General features: G+C 46.7%; 1 protein-coding gene across 1 annotated transcript in view; it reads left to right on the forward strand.

The window, feature by feature from the left end:
• Window positions 1–13,217, forward strand: part of LOC148401273 (uncharacterized) — a 115,034-nt gene extending 101,817 nt beyond the window's left edge. Inside the window, exon 6 of the mRNA XM_088368856.1 lies at window positions 1,668–13,217. Within this exon, the coding sequence (XP_088224982.1) occupies window positions 1,668–2,590 (923 nt within the window). The 3' untranslated portion in view covers window positions 2,591–13,217. The remainder of the gene's footprint in view (window positions 1–1,667) is intronic.
• Window positions 13,218–14,987: the final 1,770 nt, after the last annotated feature.

Raw genomic sequence — 14,987 nt, forward strand, 5'->3', positions numbered from 1 at the left:
TTACTTGAAAGGTGTTCTGATGCACTGTGCCCGTTTGGAGCACCTACACCACGCACCGGCACTCTGTTTTTTGTCCACTCTGAATAATTGAACACCATATTCAGTAACTCAGAACGTTATTTAAATGTGCTCAGTTAGTAAACAGTTATGTTCAGAGGGAAGGGAGCGGTTAGTCATCCACTGCAGTACAAGTACATCTGTATCTGACTCGTATCAGGCAGTACAACCAAATGCAGAGCGGAACAGAGTTTATTGTTAAAGGGGAAGGGGAAGGGGATGGTGGAGCGCTGGAGCGGTGATCGGGCAGGTGCGCTGGCTTTGCTGGGTGGTGGCTAGCAGATGTAACGGGCGGTGTAGCGTTCGAGCACGTCCTTCGCCGGAGCTGGCTGGCTGAGGGATGGACACCACCTGGTGGAAAAGGCAACAGAGCGAGCGCGCAGCAGGGCAGGGCGTGGGCGGGGACGAGGGGGTGGTCAGGACAGGCAGCGAGCAACATGTGGTCAGTAACGGGCAGGTGGTCAGGACGGGCGGCATGCAAGACGTGGTCAGTAAGGGGCATGTGGTCAGGACGGGCGGCAAGCAAGGCGAGACAGGTCAGAGAACGGCCAAGGTCGGCAACGGGAGTCAGACGGACAGAGCACAGTGAGCTAACGGATGGCATCACGGAACAGACTGACAAGGGAGTGACTGGATAGCAGGGTTTAAGTAGGGAGACTAACGAGCCAGTGACCGGTGTGGGTGATTTTTAAATTAGGGGCCATGGTCGAGTGGCATGTGCCACAGGCACGTGACAACATAGGCAAATGACATTAGAGTTTTCGTAAAAGTTTGTCTTAAAACAGCTTACCTGAACAGTAAACTGGCATCTTTAGCCAAAGGCAAAATCCTAGCGGTTTAAAGCCTCGTTGATGTTTTGTTCAAACCGAAAGTAAGTAGCAGTCAGAGGTGTGTATTGTTTGTTCGTCCCTGAGTTTCTGTCCCTGACCCACATGGGCCCAGTCTAGTCCTCGTTGATGAGCCAATCAGCGAGACCACAATTTCCATTTCACACGCAGCGGCTCCACAAGCAGCCACACTGCCAAATAAAGAAAATAAATTAAAAGAGCAGACACACACATACACAGCGTGGTGATCAGTGCATTACAAACATGAGACATGTCATTGTGGTCTGTGGGACCAAAAGGTATACAGCTCTGTCAATCTACTCATGAATTTCCCCCAGAGCCCAGCAAAATAGAAGACTTCCAATGGGTTTGACATCACAAAAAACAAAATGCAGATGAATCCTCAAACAAGTCAATTTAACATGTCAGCAGATCCAGAAAGGATTCACAAACTGGTCTGAAACCCATTTCCACCGGGCACTACATCACAGTATAAGATCTGTAATAACCACAATCAGTCAAATGTAGTTCCACAAGGGAATATGTAGGCGAAATCAGCTCCAATTTACTGACTCAAATCCATTGCGCCATAATCATGGCCCACTGTTTTTTTCTTTGACAAACCCCAAACAGACAGGAGAGGTCAGATAGTTTTGTAAAAAATTAGCACCCAAACTAAACCAAGCCTTACTGCTATGATAGGGCTTTGATCTTGCATCCCTTTACTGTATAGCAGAGTGCCACCTTTCGCGCACCAGGCTAATGGATTTTATCTGCCTCCAGGTTGCCAAACAGAGCCCTGCCAGTGGAGAGCGCTGTGGCTGGAGCAGCGCCAAGCAAGAGGGAGCCATAGCATCGAGGTACCAGGACGCAGTCAGACTGTAATGGATTTGAGTGACGCCCAGCGGCACTGCAGTACAAGTCACCCTATGAATATTGAATCAAACCTGGTAACAGACCAGGTCCATAGCAGCCAACCGCATCCAACCAACAGCACGCTGTTCCTGAGCAGCCAGGCCAATTATCATTCTCGCTTCAACATGGATAGAACCAGCCTGATCAGTCACGCAAACACAACCAGATCCGGCCAGAGTGCAGGGGGCTGTAGGGAAGAGGACTCGAGGAGTCATGGTTTGGTTTCTTGTGGCGGTCCAACAGACTGGCGTGCATTTCAAACTCTGGGAAATCAAACCAGAATCCAAAAACCTTCTGCTGGTCCATATTACAACACTCTGGGAGCACACTGGAACCCCTGCTCTCCGCTTTACCCCCACTGTCACCAGTCCAATCAAAAGTCTGTCAGGAATCAGCTGCTCAGGGCCAGAGCTTATAGGCTGGCAAAGGAACGCAGTGAGGTCACCACCGACGAGGAGGTGTGTGGAGAATTGGACCAACTGGGGGGTCACCTACGGGTGGACAGGTCCTGGGCTGGCCGGTATTGCAATCAAGCTGAAAGGGGACGTCACCTAGTCCTGTCACGTCAACACAGAGAGCGACGCAATGAAGAGGCAGCGGTAGGTGGAGGCCAGAGCTCGTTGTCATCCCAGATGGTTCTGGAGTTGAGCCACAAGAAGCAGAACCGATTGAGGAACAGCAAGCTCCTTGATGATTGGACAACAGTGGAAGAACTACTCACCCATGGGACTCGAATGGAGGTGGACTCTCAACTCTGCCCCAGCCCTCTGCTATCTGTTACTACTGTCTGAAGGAGTGGAAGCCTCACGCCTAATGAGGCTAGGCTGACACATCCTTCCAACTCACGTTCTTTGTTTGTTGGCTTATAATCAATAGAGGTTAGGTGACAATGTTGACACTAGCTGTGGAAGGCATGTTGGTGAACCATTACCATTGAATCGTCAAAAGATAGCCAGCCCATTTCAGTACTTTAGATTGGTCAATAATTTGTGAAAATAACATAGACGTGGGGATTGACTAATCCTATACATTTGTGAAGAAAATATTATATTAAGCAAATGTGAATATGAAAAGTTTCAACCCGACATGGGTGAATTATACTTCTTTGTATGCCTGACAACTGACCTTTCACAAACGGTGTATTCAGACCAGAAAAGTCCTTTAGTCCACTTGTATGGTCTGGGTCACAAACGGACTTAATTGTTTTCATTTGCTGCCGTTCCTATTCAGATTACATTTTGCAAGTGAAGTATATTTTGTAAACACATCCACGCTTGTGACGATTTCCCATTGGACAGCAATGACCAGGGCGGCACACAGAGCACAGACCCGGATGGAAGAAAACATGTAAGTCCTATGCGCCACATTCCTGCTCTGCATATTTGTGCTACTGGTTCAGATCTACGCTGTTTTTAATCAGACCTGAAGCGAACCACACCAGAGTTCGTTTGGAGGCGAACCGAGACCACTTTAAAAAGTGGTCCAGTTCTTTAATCCGCACCAGGATTCATTTGTGCGTATTCACACTTGCATAAAAGGTCCGGACTAGTGGTAGAATCGAACCCTGATCCTTTTAAAGTGGACCAAATAGTCAGGTCTGAATACACCCTAAGGCTTCCTCCAGTCCTCGGGTTACATGTTATGGTTGCTAAATCCACTTGGCCTTCATTATTCCACATCAAACTCACGCACAGGAACTATGCCAAACAAATCAAACAGCAAAGCTAATTCTTTCCCATTCTTGCTTGATGAACCGCTTCAGTTGTTCAACAGTCCGGGGTCTTCCCTGTCGTATTTTACGCTTCATAATGCGCCACACATTTTCAATGGGAGACAGGTCTGGACTGCAAGCGGGCCAGGGGAGAACCTGGACTCTTTTACTTCGAAGCCACGCTGTTGTAACACATGCAGAATGTGGCTTGGCATTATCTTGCTGAAATAAGCAGCGGCGTCCATGAAAAAGACGTTGCTTGGATGGCAGCATATGTTGCTATTTTCTCACGCAGTTGCGGACAAAGTGGTGAACCTCGCCCCATCCTTGCTTGTGAATGACTGAGCATGTTTGGGGAGGCTCCTTTTATATCCAATGTTAGGGTTTTCCAGGTTATCTTTATCATAGGTGTTAGGTTACGGATTCTAGTTATTGATCTGACTCCAAATTGCGATCAACACTTAACACATAAATTGCTATGTCCTAATCCACACACTGGCGCACCTAACAATTCTGCGAGTTCGTTCTGTCAAAGAGAAGACCAGTAGATCAATTAGACCAAATTTACCAATTATTTATTCCTGACAAAGCGCACTAATACAGGCCTGGGTCCCGGGTCCCTCACACTAAAGCTCGTGTGTTTTTGTGACCACCAAAAGACGACACATTCTTCCGGGTTGCCCAGTTTTAAAGAAACACAATATGAATATTAAAGCATGCAAAATATTGTGAGATGATTGGTCGATGGCCATCTCCTCCCCGTCCAGGTGTCGCTGAGGTCAGGCGGTTGGGTTTTTCCCTCGAAGCCCGGTCTCATAGACGTGCTGTTGTTCTCGTTCCTTCACCGACCTTGAGGTGGTCTCCTCCGGTACTCCCTATCCGGGCCTATTCCACAACACTTCGAAGAAAACAAGTTCATGCAGTTTGCCTGCACATTCCTCGGCCCCCACCAATCCACACGAGCACTCCAATACTAGATATTAATATGATTAAAAGTTTAACACAACCTTAAAAAATATGTTTGCAAACTCCCGAAAGCACATTTTCCTTTATTCCCTCTCATGACCTCATTTATGAGGTCATCACCCGTTACTCTAGCAAACAGATACCAGCGAGCTGTCGGTCCTTCCTTCCCCCCGCTGCTCATGTTGAGTCACCAGGGTATATTGGCCCATCGGTGGCAACGGGCCAACGGTTTTCTCGATCAACCGGACAGTGAGTGACCTAATACATGGAATGCAACAACAATCGCATAAAATCATAACTGTAGTAAAAATAGCCACAGCAACAAGCACAGACATGATGAGGCCTTTCCAGCTTCCGAACGTTTTCATCCAATCAGACCAAATATCGGTGTGTAGGCCTGAATGATCTTTCATCTTTTTGTTCAGTGTCCTTAGCCCTTCCAACGCCTTGGTCAGTCGGCCTCCTGGTGCCGTGTTGTTTGGGATGAAAGTACAACATGCATCACCAAACATTCCACACACACCATGTTCCTTAGCCAATAGCATGTCCGACGCAATTCTGTTTTGGAACGCCATTAACGACGTTGCAGCCAATTGTTCATGAACTGCGGCAAATGATTCAGCTGTATAATTACCCAGTCGTTGGACATTGTAATGACAGTAATTAGTACGGTCTATATTTTTATTGGGAGTGATCCATAGGAAGATACTTTCGAATCCCGAGGACACTTGATTAACGAGTTTATACTTATCTGGCACACCACTGGACACTCCTATAGTGTCAATATATGTTGGATCGTCGTCGCTCAACCACGGGGGCAAAACGTCTCTTTTGGCTTGCTTCAGGAGCCCCGCCAGTGGGGACTCCAGGTCCCAATTGAGATTCTGTATTTCAATGGGGACAACCACCACAGGCATTATCAACGACACAAGGGCACAGATACCTGATGCATTCTTCGGCAAGCGATCCTATAATTTGTCATCTCCACACCACAACCAGATGTCACTGGTCTTCCTCTGGTCCTTCCATCACTGCTGGGTGAATTTTGGCATGTCCTGTTAAAGCTTGAAAACAAGTGAATTTGGAAAAAACTTTGTATATCACAATTACAAATTGAAACCTACTCACCCATTTCTATTTTACCACTCCCCGCTTTGACACATTCACCCAATGTGTCATTACGTATCAAAAGGAACCTGCAAAGCGTCCCCTCTCATCACCACACTCATTGTAGACAGGCCCACGGAACCTCTAGTTACCATCTGGGCCCCGGGACCATCACCCCAAGTCCTTGAAACTTGACTGTCCACCACACACACTCAGCAACACAAACAAAAATCATCACACTCCTGTCAGTGAGCTTATAGCCCGGCTGACAGCGGACATTTGTACACACAAAAACAGACATCAAGTATCAAAATTAAAACAGTCATAAAATGAATCCTGGCGCCCGCGGATCATGTCCTGAAAACCACGTCATCAACAAGTTCATCATAAAAACCAAAAGGGCAAGGGTTAACATATTCTTGTAAATCCAACACAAACTTTCCACGAATGCAATCGACAACCTGCAAGAAGGAAAACAAGTTACGCAAGCAACGCGCAATCCGCTCCTTGGCTGGTGGCTGATGCTTCAAAAAAAAAAATCAAGTCACACAGAAAAACAAAGCAGAGCGTGCTATTGTCGCAAACACGTTCAAGCGTCAAACAATTGGTCACTGTCCACCTAGTCCGTCACCCCGTCGGGTGACCTCAAAGTCGTCACACATCAAATCGTCCAAAGTCTTGCTGTTCGATACTAGTTCTGTCTTGTCTGACCATATCACTGAAATGGGCCTTCTCCATCACACCGTTTTGTTGTCGATGGTGCCCCTGATTGATCATTGAGCCATGGTTCCGGTCAGAACTCATCACTTACCAGTTCCAGACCCTCCGGTCTGTACCACCCCTTCAGGTGAGAGGAATTTTATCCTCAATTCCAAACACATCACCCCAACTTCAGACCTCTCTTGCCAATCATACTGCGCACACACAGTCATAGATGATCACATGCGCACGCACCCATCCACACACTCGCAGACACACACATCCGTCTCTATCACTCAGCTCTCCTCCCACACTAAGCAAAGTTAGTATGTTAGTGTGCAGGCAAACATTGACTCCTAATAGTAACTCTTCACATTTGGACATACTTGTCAACATGACCTATTGTAAAATCTCCAATTCAATTTTCCATAAACTCGCCCATCAGATTCATCGCAAATTGTCATATATGTCTATCTGGGGGGGCCGACTGTGGGACCCGCGTGTCAGGGGAGCCTCCATAACCTCAGATTGCTCCTACAAACTCGATCTCTATTACTTATCCTAATTAAATTCAATAAAGATGGGTCCGACTATTCCCTCTGGATTTTTACGTCATCATTTGGCTCCGACTATTCCCTCTGGATTTTTACGTCATCATTTGTCTCTCCCCCTTTTTCCTGTTGTCTAGCTCAAATATGTTTCTCAGTCTGCTTCTCTTTATTGCCCCTCTTGGCGAGTCTCACTCCCCCCTTTTTTCTCTTCCTAAAAATCCTGCCTGTCACACCATCACCTCTCCCTAGAATGGGCAGTTTTTAATGTAATTTACGTCATTGCTGTCCAGATCTTCTATCCTCAATCTCCCTTGCTGTCAATCCCTGTTAAAATGCCAAAATGCCCCTGTTCCTCTTGACTGAGTCCACTTTAGTCCAAATGTCCTATTCTAAAATGTATCTAACTCAACTTCTACTTCTTAAGCCTGACGAGCCAAAATATCAGATCTCGCTCTTGTTTCTTACCGTTTTAGCCTATTTGTTTTATCCAAATCTGTTCAATCTCTGACTATGATGCTTTTCTCTGTAGCTCTACGCATTATTCAATTTTTTATCAAATCTCCTCAGTTCTGTCAAACTCAGTGCACAATGAAGCTCCTGTCCACCTTGACCCAAGCTCTACCCAGTTTGGTAACGCCACAGCAAGGAGTGCGATTTGGCCGTCGGACACTTCCAACACCCCTGCGTCCCAGAGGCCACACAGAGTGTCTTCCATGCCTTGGTCCGCCTCTTTCGGCCAACGATATTGAGGCCGTTTGATAGGCTGCGTCTCATCCATTTGGAGATCAATAGGGGCCACCGAATGACAAAACCCGACATCAAATGGACCCTGGGACCACAGTGTGTCGGGCAAGGCCGCCAGCATTACTTCAGCATCCTCATGATCAGTTAACTCCCTACCCTGTGTGCGGGACACCAACATCATCTCCAGCAATCCTGTGTCTGCCATGGGTTGTTTAATTTGGTATGCATTCTGAGACTCAGACCAGTACAAATTAAGAATGTGAGTTTTCCGCCAATCGGTCTGTTGCAACAACTGCTTGACCATTGAGCCCAATTGTCTGGCCTCGTGTCCTGGGGCAAGAGCCAGCAAAATGTGTGGCACCCCTTTCTCTGTCATTTTGAACCACTGCATTTGTTTATATGTCAATTCAGTTGCCGCTGCGACTCCCTCTTTACCAATCAAAATGGATGATGAAGTTAAATCCCACATGTGCCCTTCAATTTCTTCAAACAAATCATCACTTTTTCGGTCATAATATAGAGTGCAATGCAAAGGATCAACAGGTGGGTGGTATGGCGCCAGTGAGCAGATCCAAGGCTTCCACAGTAGGTAGGTCGAGAACACACCGCCACCAGCAGGGGTCTCTGGCTCCAGCCTGGCCCCGTAGATGGTTGCAGTTTCTGCTTCTGCCGGTAGGGGCGCCATCAGCCACTGACCATGTTGTTGTAGCTGCTGTGAGCACTGGATGCTGACGCCATCTGGAAATTGAATAGTCACTCCCTCTGGCCCACACAGAATTCTGGCTTGAACGGCTGACAGCAAGTCCTTTCCCATCAAATTGATCGGAGTTTCTGTGGAATGGATGTATTTGTGCCACAGTCTACACCTTGTCCGGGTGATCACAGTTTCAAGTGGTTTGGTAAAAGGCAGAGTACGTGGTTGTCCCGAGAAGCCGACTAAAGTTGTTGTTTTCTTTGACAGTGAGGATACAGGAAGGGCAGTGTTTATTGATGAATAAGTTGCTCCTGTGTCCACCAGCATCTTCACAGGTTTTCCTTCCACTGTCACATGAAGCATTGGCTCCGCCGGGCCACTGCTTTCCTGGCTCCCCGGGCAGCCCTATTCAAATTGTCCACACCAGAGATCATCATGTTGGTAGTACTGACCTCCGTGCGTTTGTGGGCGGGTGGCTCCGCGCGGTCGATACTGTGGGCATTCTTTTGCCCAGTAGTCGGTTTCGCCGCAGATGAAACATGCGTTGGGCGAATGGGGTTTGTATGCTGCCCTCCCCGGGTAAGCAGGTGCACTCCCTCCCCGGCCTCTGTATCCGCCCCGGAACTGGCCCCTTCCGCGCCCCACCACCTGAAGAGCCTGTGACATTTGCATTTCCTTTTTCTGTGATTTAGACTGTTTAGCTTCACCATGTATTTTTGCCAACTGTAATTTCAACAACTGTTTAGATAATGCGTCTGTCTCGTTTTCAACTTTAGCTTGTGACTCAGTGAACATTCTGCAGTGATGCAAAAGATGACGTTTAAATCGTTCTTCGGCACAAACCAGAATGTCAGGATCTGACATTAGCTGCTTCTTCACATCTGGCGGAAGTCCATCCAGCAGCGCCGTTCGGAAGAGCACCTCTGCCTCGTGCGTGAGAGCCGGATGGCGACCTGTGGTTTCAATCCAACTCTCAACACATGTTACATAATGTTGTGCAGGTGACATTTTCACATCATAAGGAAACATAGTGGGGACCAGATCGGTGGGTTGTGGGAAAGTCAATTTAATGTTTTCAAACAGGGGCGCTGCTACTTGTGGCAAGGGCACCTCCCTCCCCAGTCTCGCTGTGCCTGCTGCTTCCTCAATCGCCTGAGATTGCACTAGGGAGCATGCTCCTGCCAACATCTGGCGCATGTCACCGAGTGTACAGCTCTGCCCACTCATCAGAGCCAAACATTTGTTTAGCCACACCTTGCCTCCTCTGTGAAGTGGGGGCATCTTTTCCATCATCGCGGTCACATCACGGAGCACCATGGGCTCGTAGTGCTGACCGCCCGATGTGGTCACCAGCGGACACATCAATTCAATATTTCTGCACCTCGGCCTGTGTCATCTGTCCCTGACCTATGTCTTGACCTCTCAAACGTTATTACCTGTGTCATGCTTGCTCAAAAATGTGCCTTAGAATATGGTGCTGGGAATTTCCAATCTCCCCGATCAAATTGGCTTCTCAGCTCTTCTTTCTCATGCTCCTGTTAGCCTGTAATTGTCCAAATCAAAAATGTTATTTTCTTTTAACTGTCTTTCTTTTGAACTTCTAAATCGCTCGTGTTGCTAACCTAACCTAACCTAACCTAACCTAACCTAACCTAACCTAACCTAACCTAACCTAACCTAACCTAACCTAACCTTAAAGAAAGAAAGGACAAACAGATTACTCCCAATAGCTCCTCATTATTTACGAGTTAGCCCCCCTTTCTTGAACATTCTCTGATCCATGCCGTCTTCCTCCTCACACGCCTGCACCCACACAGGGTGTGCACATAAACGCACACACCGAGCGCGCACACAACCGCACGTACACACACACGGACGCATCCGCACGCACGCACGCACGCACACACAGACAAAGTGATTTGAATCCATCTCTCATGTAGCTTCTTTGCCACTTTCTATCGGTCAATACCACTCACAATTTGCGCTTCCACATCAGCATATACATTCCTTCAATCTCACTGCTTCAAACATTCACTGAGAAACTCACACTGTCCCTGCCCCGCCCGGGCCATAGCACCCCCCGTGCGAGGGGGGGTCGCGGCATCAATGTTGACTGGTTACAGGCTGGCCATTTCCTGCAACAATCATGATGCCGGCCCACCGCCCGCACGAGCATAGCACAGGCCCACGCGCACAGCCCAGACCCGCGACTACACGCGAGTGCAGGCACGCTCATCAGTCTCAACCTCTCAAAGGGCAGGCCAACTTTGCTGTTGCGCCCTTCATCATGTTCACATTCGACATCTTTCAATGTCTTCTACACAACATTTGTTGTCTCTTATTCTCATCCTATCAAGCCACCGTTCTAGTAACTTTTTGTCACACGCCTTATTTTCTCTACTGCCACACCTTGCTCATCTTAGTTTCTCTAACCAACTTAAACACACCATTGTACACTTCTCAATTTCCCTATTATCGCTCAAAAGCCTCCTAAACATTCTCCATCACTGATTTCTTCCATAGAACACACATCTCACTCACACACACTGATATACACACCCACTCATGAGGATCCTCTGCGCGCACACACACTCTCCCCCCAATTTGGTTCATTTTGGATATTTTAGCGGTCTGATGTCTCACAGGAGGAACTGTTACCACCGGATATTTTTTGAGGAGGCCTCACTTCCCCTCGGGGATCTCTTTATTAACCCCAGCTATTTGAATACGATCGTCACCGCACCCTTGTCCGCCACGACGAAGCACTAGGTCCCTGACCTATCCGTAGTACGCGTAAGTCCCTGACTTTACCGTACACGTTACACACGTAAGTTCCAAACTTATTCACCGTATGTATCTTAACTTCATGCACACCTTATTTGATCTGAACGACAGTCTCCTCTTAAATTTCCTCTTTCAATTTGCAGCATTTCGACTTATAGTAACAGGTATTCTGCTTACCTTATCGGTGATGAGGAGACGTCGTACTAGCTCAACGTTGTGCGCTTATTCCAAACGGTTCGCCGACCGGGAGACAGTGTCCCTGACACTGTCCGGTGTCTTGGCTAAAGACCACGAGTTGTCAATTACCCTTCTTTTGACATCACGTCCGCGGTCACCAAGAAATTGTTAGGTTACGGATTCTAGTTATTGATCTGACTCCAAATTGCGATCAACACTTAACACATAAATTGCTATGTCCTAATCCACACACTGGCGCACCTAACAATTTTGCGAGTTCGTTCTGTCAAAGAGAAGACCAGTAGATCAATTAGACCAAATTTACCAATTATTTATTCCTGACAAAGCGCACTAATACAGGCCTGGGTCCCGGGTCCCTCACACTAAAACTCGTGCGTTTTTGTGACCACCAAAAGACAACACATTCTTCCGGGTTGCCCAGTTTTAAAGAAACACAATATGAATATTAAAGCATGCAAAATATTGTGAGATGATTGGTCGACGGCCATCTCCTCCCCGCGTCGGCGCTATCGCTGAGGTCAGGTGGTTGGATTTCCCCGCGAAGCCGGGCCACATAGACGTGCTGTTGTTCTCGTTCCTCAACGACCTTGAGATGTTCTCGTCCGGTACTCCCTGTCTGGGCCTATACACAACACTTCAACGAAAACAAGTTCATGCAGTTTGCCTGCACATTCTTCGCCACCCACCAATCCACACGAGCGCTCCAATACTAGATATTATATTAATATGATTAATATGATAAATTTAACACAACCTTAAAAATATGTTTGCAAACTGCCGAAAGCATATTTCCCTTTAGCATGAAGAAATAACCACCTGCAACGTTTGGTTTAGGTTTTAGGTGCATTTTTAATTTTATTGCTTAAATCGCATTTTCTCGACGAGCTGAGCACGTTTTCTGAAATTTGCTCCTCCCGTCACTCTGGTTGGGTGCTGCAGGAAATGGGGTCAAAATACTAAAAGTCCTGCCTAGCTACAAAAACAGATATGCTCACACCTCATTGAATAAAGTACATAAGCAGACACGTATATTCACATCTTAAATAAATAAAAGAAAAATTTTAAGCATATAATTATACCTACACACCAAATCAATAAAGAAGACATAACTAGACATTTTTGATAAGTGGTGATGAGAAAGGTTTTTATAACTTTATGATCTGATATATTTCTGAGCACTTTGAAATAACAAATGACTTTTGATATATTGCCTGAATAGCTTAATGACCCTTAAGGAACTGTGTAATGCATGCCTGATGTTTTTTCTCTGAATCATGGACACGACCAGAGTCGTCTTGACCGTTCAGTACTTGATTGTATCTTATGTTTTGACTAATGCTAGACGCCAGTTTTTGATTACTACTGAACACACTGCACAGAGGGAAATAGTTTGCCTAACAAAGAAAAGATACGGTTGGAAGCATGATTAAACTAAGAATAAGCAAAGACATGATGTATCAAAAGAACAGCAATAGATTAATGATGTCACAGCCAAAAGCTAACATAATTTCGTACAAAATGACAAAATTAAAAGAATCCAGCAGTACGACAGTGTATGTCTAAGATTGGAGAAGAATGTTCACAGGAAGGTCACGTGGAGATAAAACCAGCAGGTGCCAGAAGGAGCCACCCAAAGACTCGGCCAAAGATGATCGCAAAGGCCGAAAGACGGGATGGAAGACAACAGCCCCCCTCCACACACACACACCAACAGCCCCCCACCTCCACACCGAATCGCCCATAATCAGCACCACTCCCATGCAAGCAGACTCTTCTTCGAACTTGCCCCACCCCGAAGACTCATCGCCCATCAATCCCGGCCCACAATGTGCTACTGAATATAAAACTGATCTAAAAACCTTGGACTTTGCCTTTTCTGAATGGAGACTTTCCGCTCTTGAAGGGCCCAGCGCTGTATTGCACTTTCCTGAAAACAGAGCTTTTTGAACAAAAATTGTGATTGAACTCAACCAATCTGTCTAAGTCTAATTTCTGCTTCAGTGTCTTTGCATTTTCCTAAATCTGAAGAAATCAAACGAGCACGCAGTGAGTAAATTGGATGACAGGTGATTGGCAAAGGCTTTTGCCGTGAGGCGCAGATAACGCGCTCCCAAAATTGTGGACAGAATCCAGCAGTGCGCATAGTAAAAAGTGCTCCTGGCAGCTAGGGAGTGCCGCGTTGACCACTGCGCATGAAGAAATAAGCACCTGCAACGTTTGGTTTAGGTTTTAGGTGCATTTTTAATTTTATTGCTTAAATCGCATTTTCTCGACAAGCTGAGCACGTTTTCTGAAATGTGCTCCTCCCGTCGCTCTGGTTGGGTGCGCACAGTAAAAAGAGCTCCTGGCAGCTAGGGAGTGCCGCGTTGAACACTGCGCACGAAGAAATAAGCACCTGCAACGTTTGGTTTAGGTTTTAGGTGCATTTTTAATTTTATTGCTTAAATCGCATTTTCTCGACGAGCTGAGCACGTTTTTTGAAATGTGCTCCTCCCGTCACTCTGGTTGGGTGCGCACAGTAAAAAGTGCTCCTGGCAGCTAGGGAGTGCCGCGTTGACCACTGCGCATGAAGAAATAAGCACCTGCAACGTTTGGTTTAGGTTTTAGGTGCATTTTTAATTTTATTGCTTAAATCGCATTTTCTCGACGAGCTGAGCACGTTTTCTGAAATGTGCTCCTCCCGTCACTCTGGTTGGGTGTGCATAGTAAAAAGTGCTCTTGGCAGCTAGAGAGTGCCGCGTTGACCACTGCGCATAAAGAAATAACCACCTGCAACGTTTGGTTCAGGTTTTAGGTGCATTTTTAATTTTATTGCTTAAATCGCATTTTCTCGACGAGCTGAGCACGTTTTCTGAAATGTGCTCCTCCCGTCACTCTGGTTGGGTGCGCATAGTAAAAAGTGCTCTTGACAGCTAGAGAGTGCCGCGTTGACCACTGCGCATGAAGAAATAACCACCTGCAACGTTTGGTTTAGGTTTTGGGTGCATTTTTAATTTTATTGCTTAAATCGCATTTTCTCGACGAGCTGAGCACGTTTTCTGAAATGTGCTCCTCCCGTCACTCTGGTTGGGTGTGCATAGTAAAATGTGCTCTTGAAAGCTAGAGAGTGCCGCGTTGACCACTGCGCATGAAGAAATAACCACCTGCAACGTTTGGTTTAGGTTTTAGGTGCATTTTTAATTTTATTGCTTAAATCGCATTTTCTCGACGAGCTGAGCACGTTTTCTGAAATGTGCTCCTCCCGTCACTCTGGTTAGGTGCGCACAGTAAAAAGTGCTCCTGGCAGCTAGGGAGTGCCGCGTTGACCACTGCGCATGAAGAAATAAGCACCTGCAACGTTTGGTTTAGGTTTTAGGTGCATTTTTAATTTTATTGCTTAAATCGCATTTTCTCGACGAGCTGAGCACGTTTTCTGAAATGTGCTCCCCCCGTCGCTCTGGTTAGGTGCGCACAGTAAAAAGAGCTCCTGGCAGCTAGGGAGTGCCGCGTTGACCACTGCGCATGAAGAAATAAGCACCTGCAACGTTTAGTTTAGGTTTTAGGTGCATTTTTAATTTTCTTGCTTAAATCGCATTTTCTCGACGAGCTGAGCACGATTTCTGAAATGTGCTCCCCCCGTCGCTCTGGTTGGGTGCGCACAGTAAAAAGACCTCCTGGCAGCTAGGGAGTGCCGCGTTGACAACTGCGCACGAAGAAATAAGCACATGCAACGTTTGGTTTAGGTTTTAGGAGCA

Source organism: Syngnathus floridae, chromosome 2, assembly GCF_059516105.1.
Source record: "Syngnathus floridae isolate MCC-2025c chromosome 2, RoL_Sflo_1.0, whole genome shotgun sequence".
In the NCBI taxonomy this organism is placed as follows: Eukaryota; Metazoa; Chordata; class Actinopteri; order Syngnathiformes; family Syngnathidae; genus Syngnathus; species Syngnathus floridae.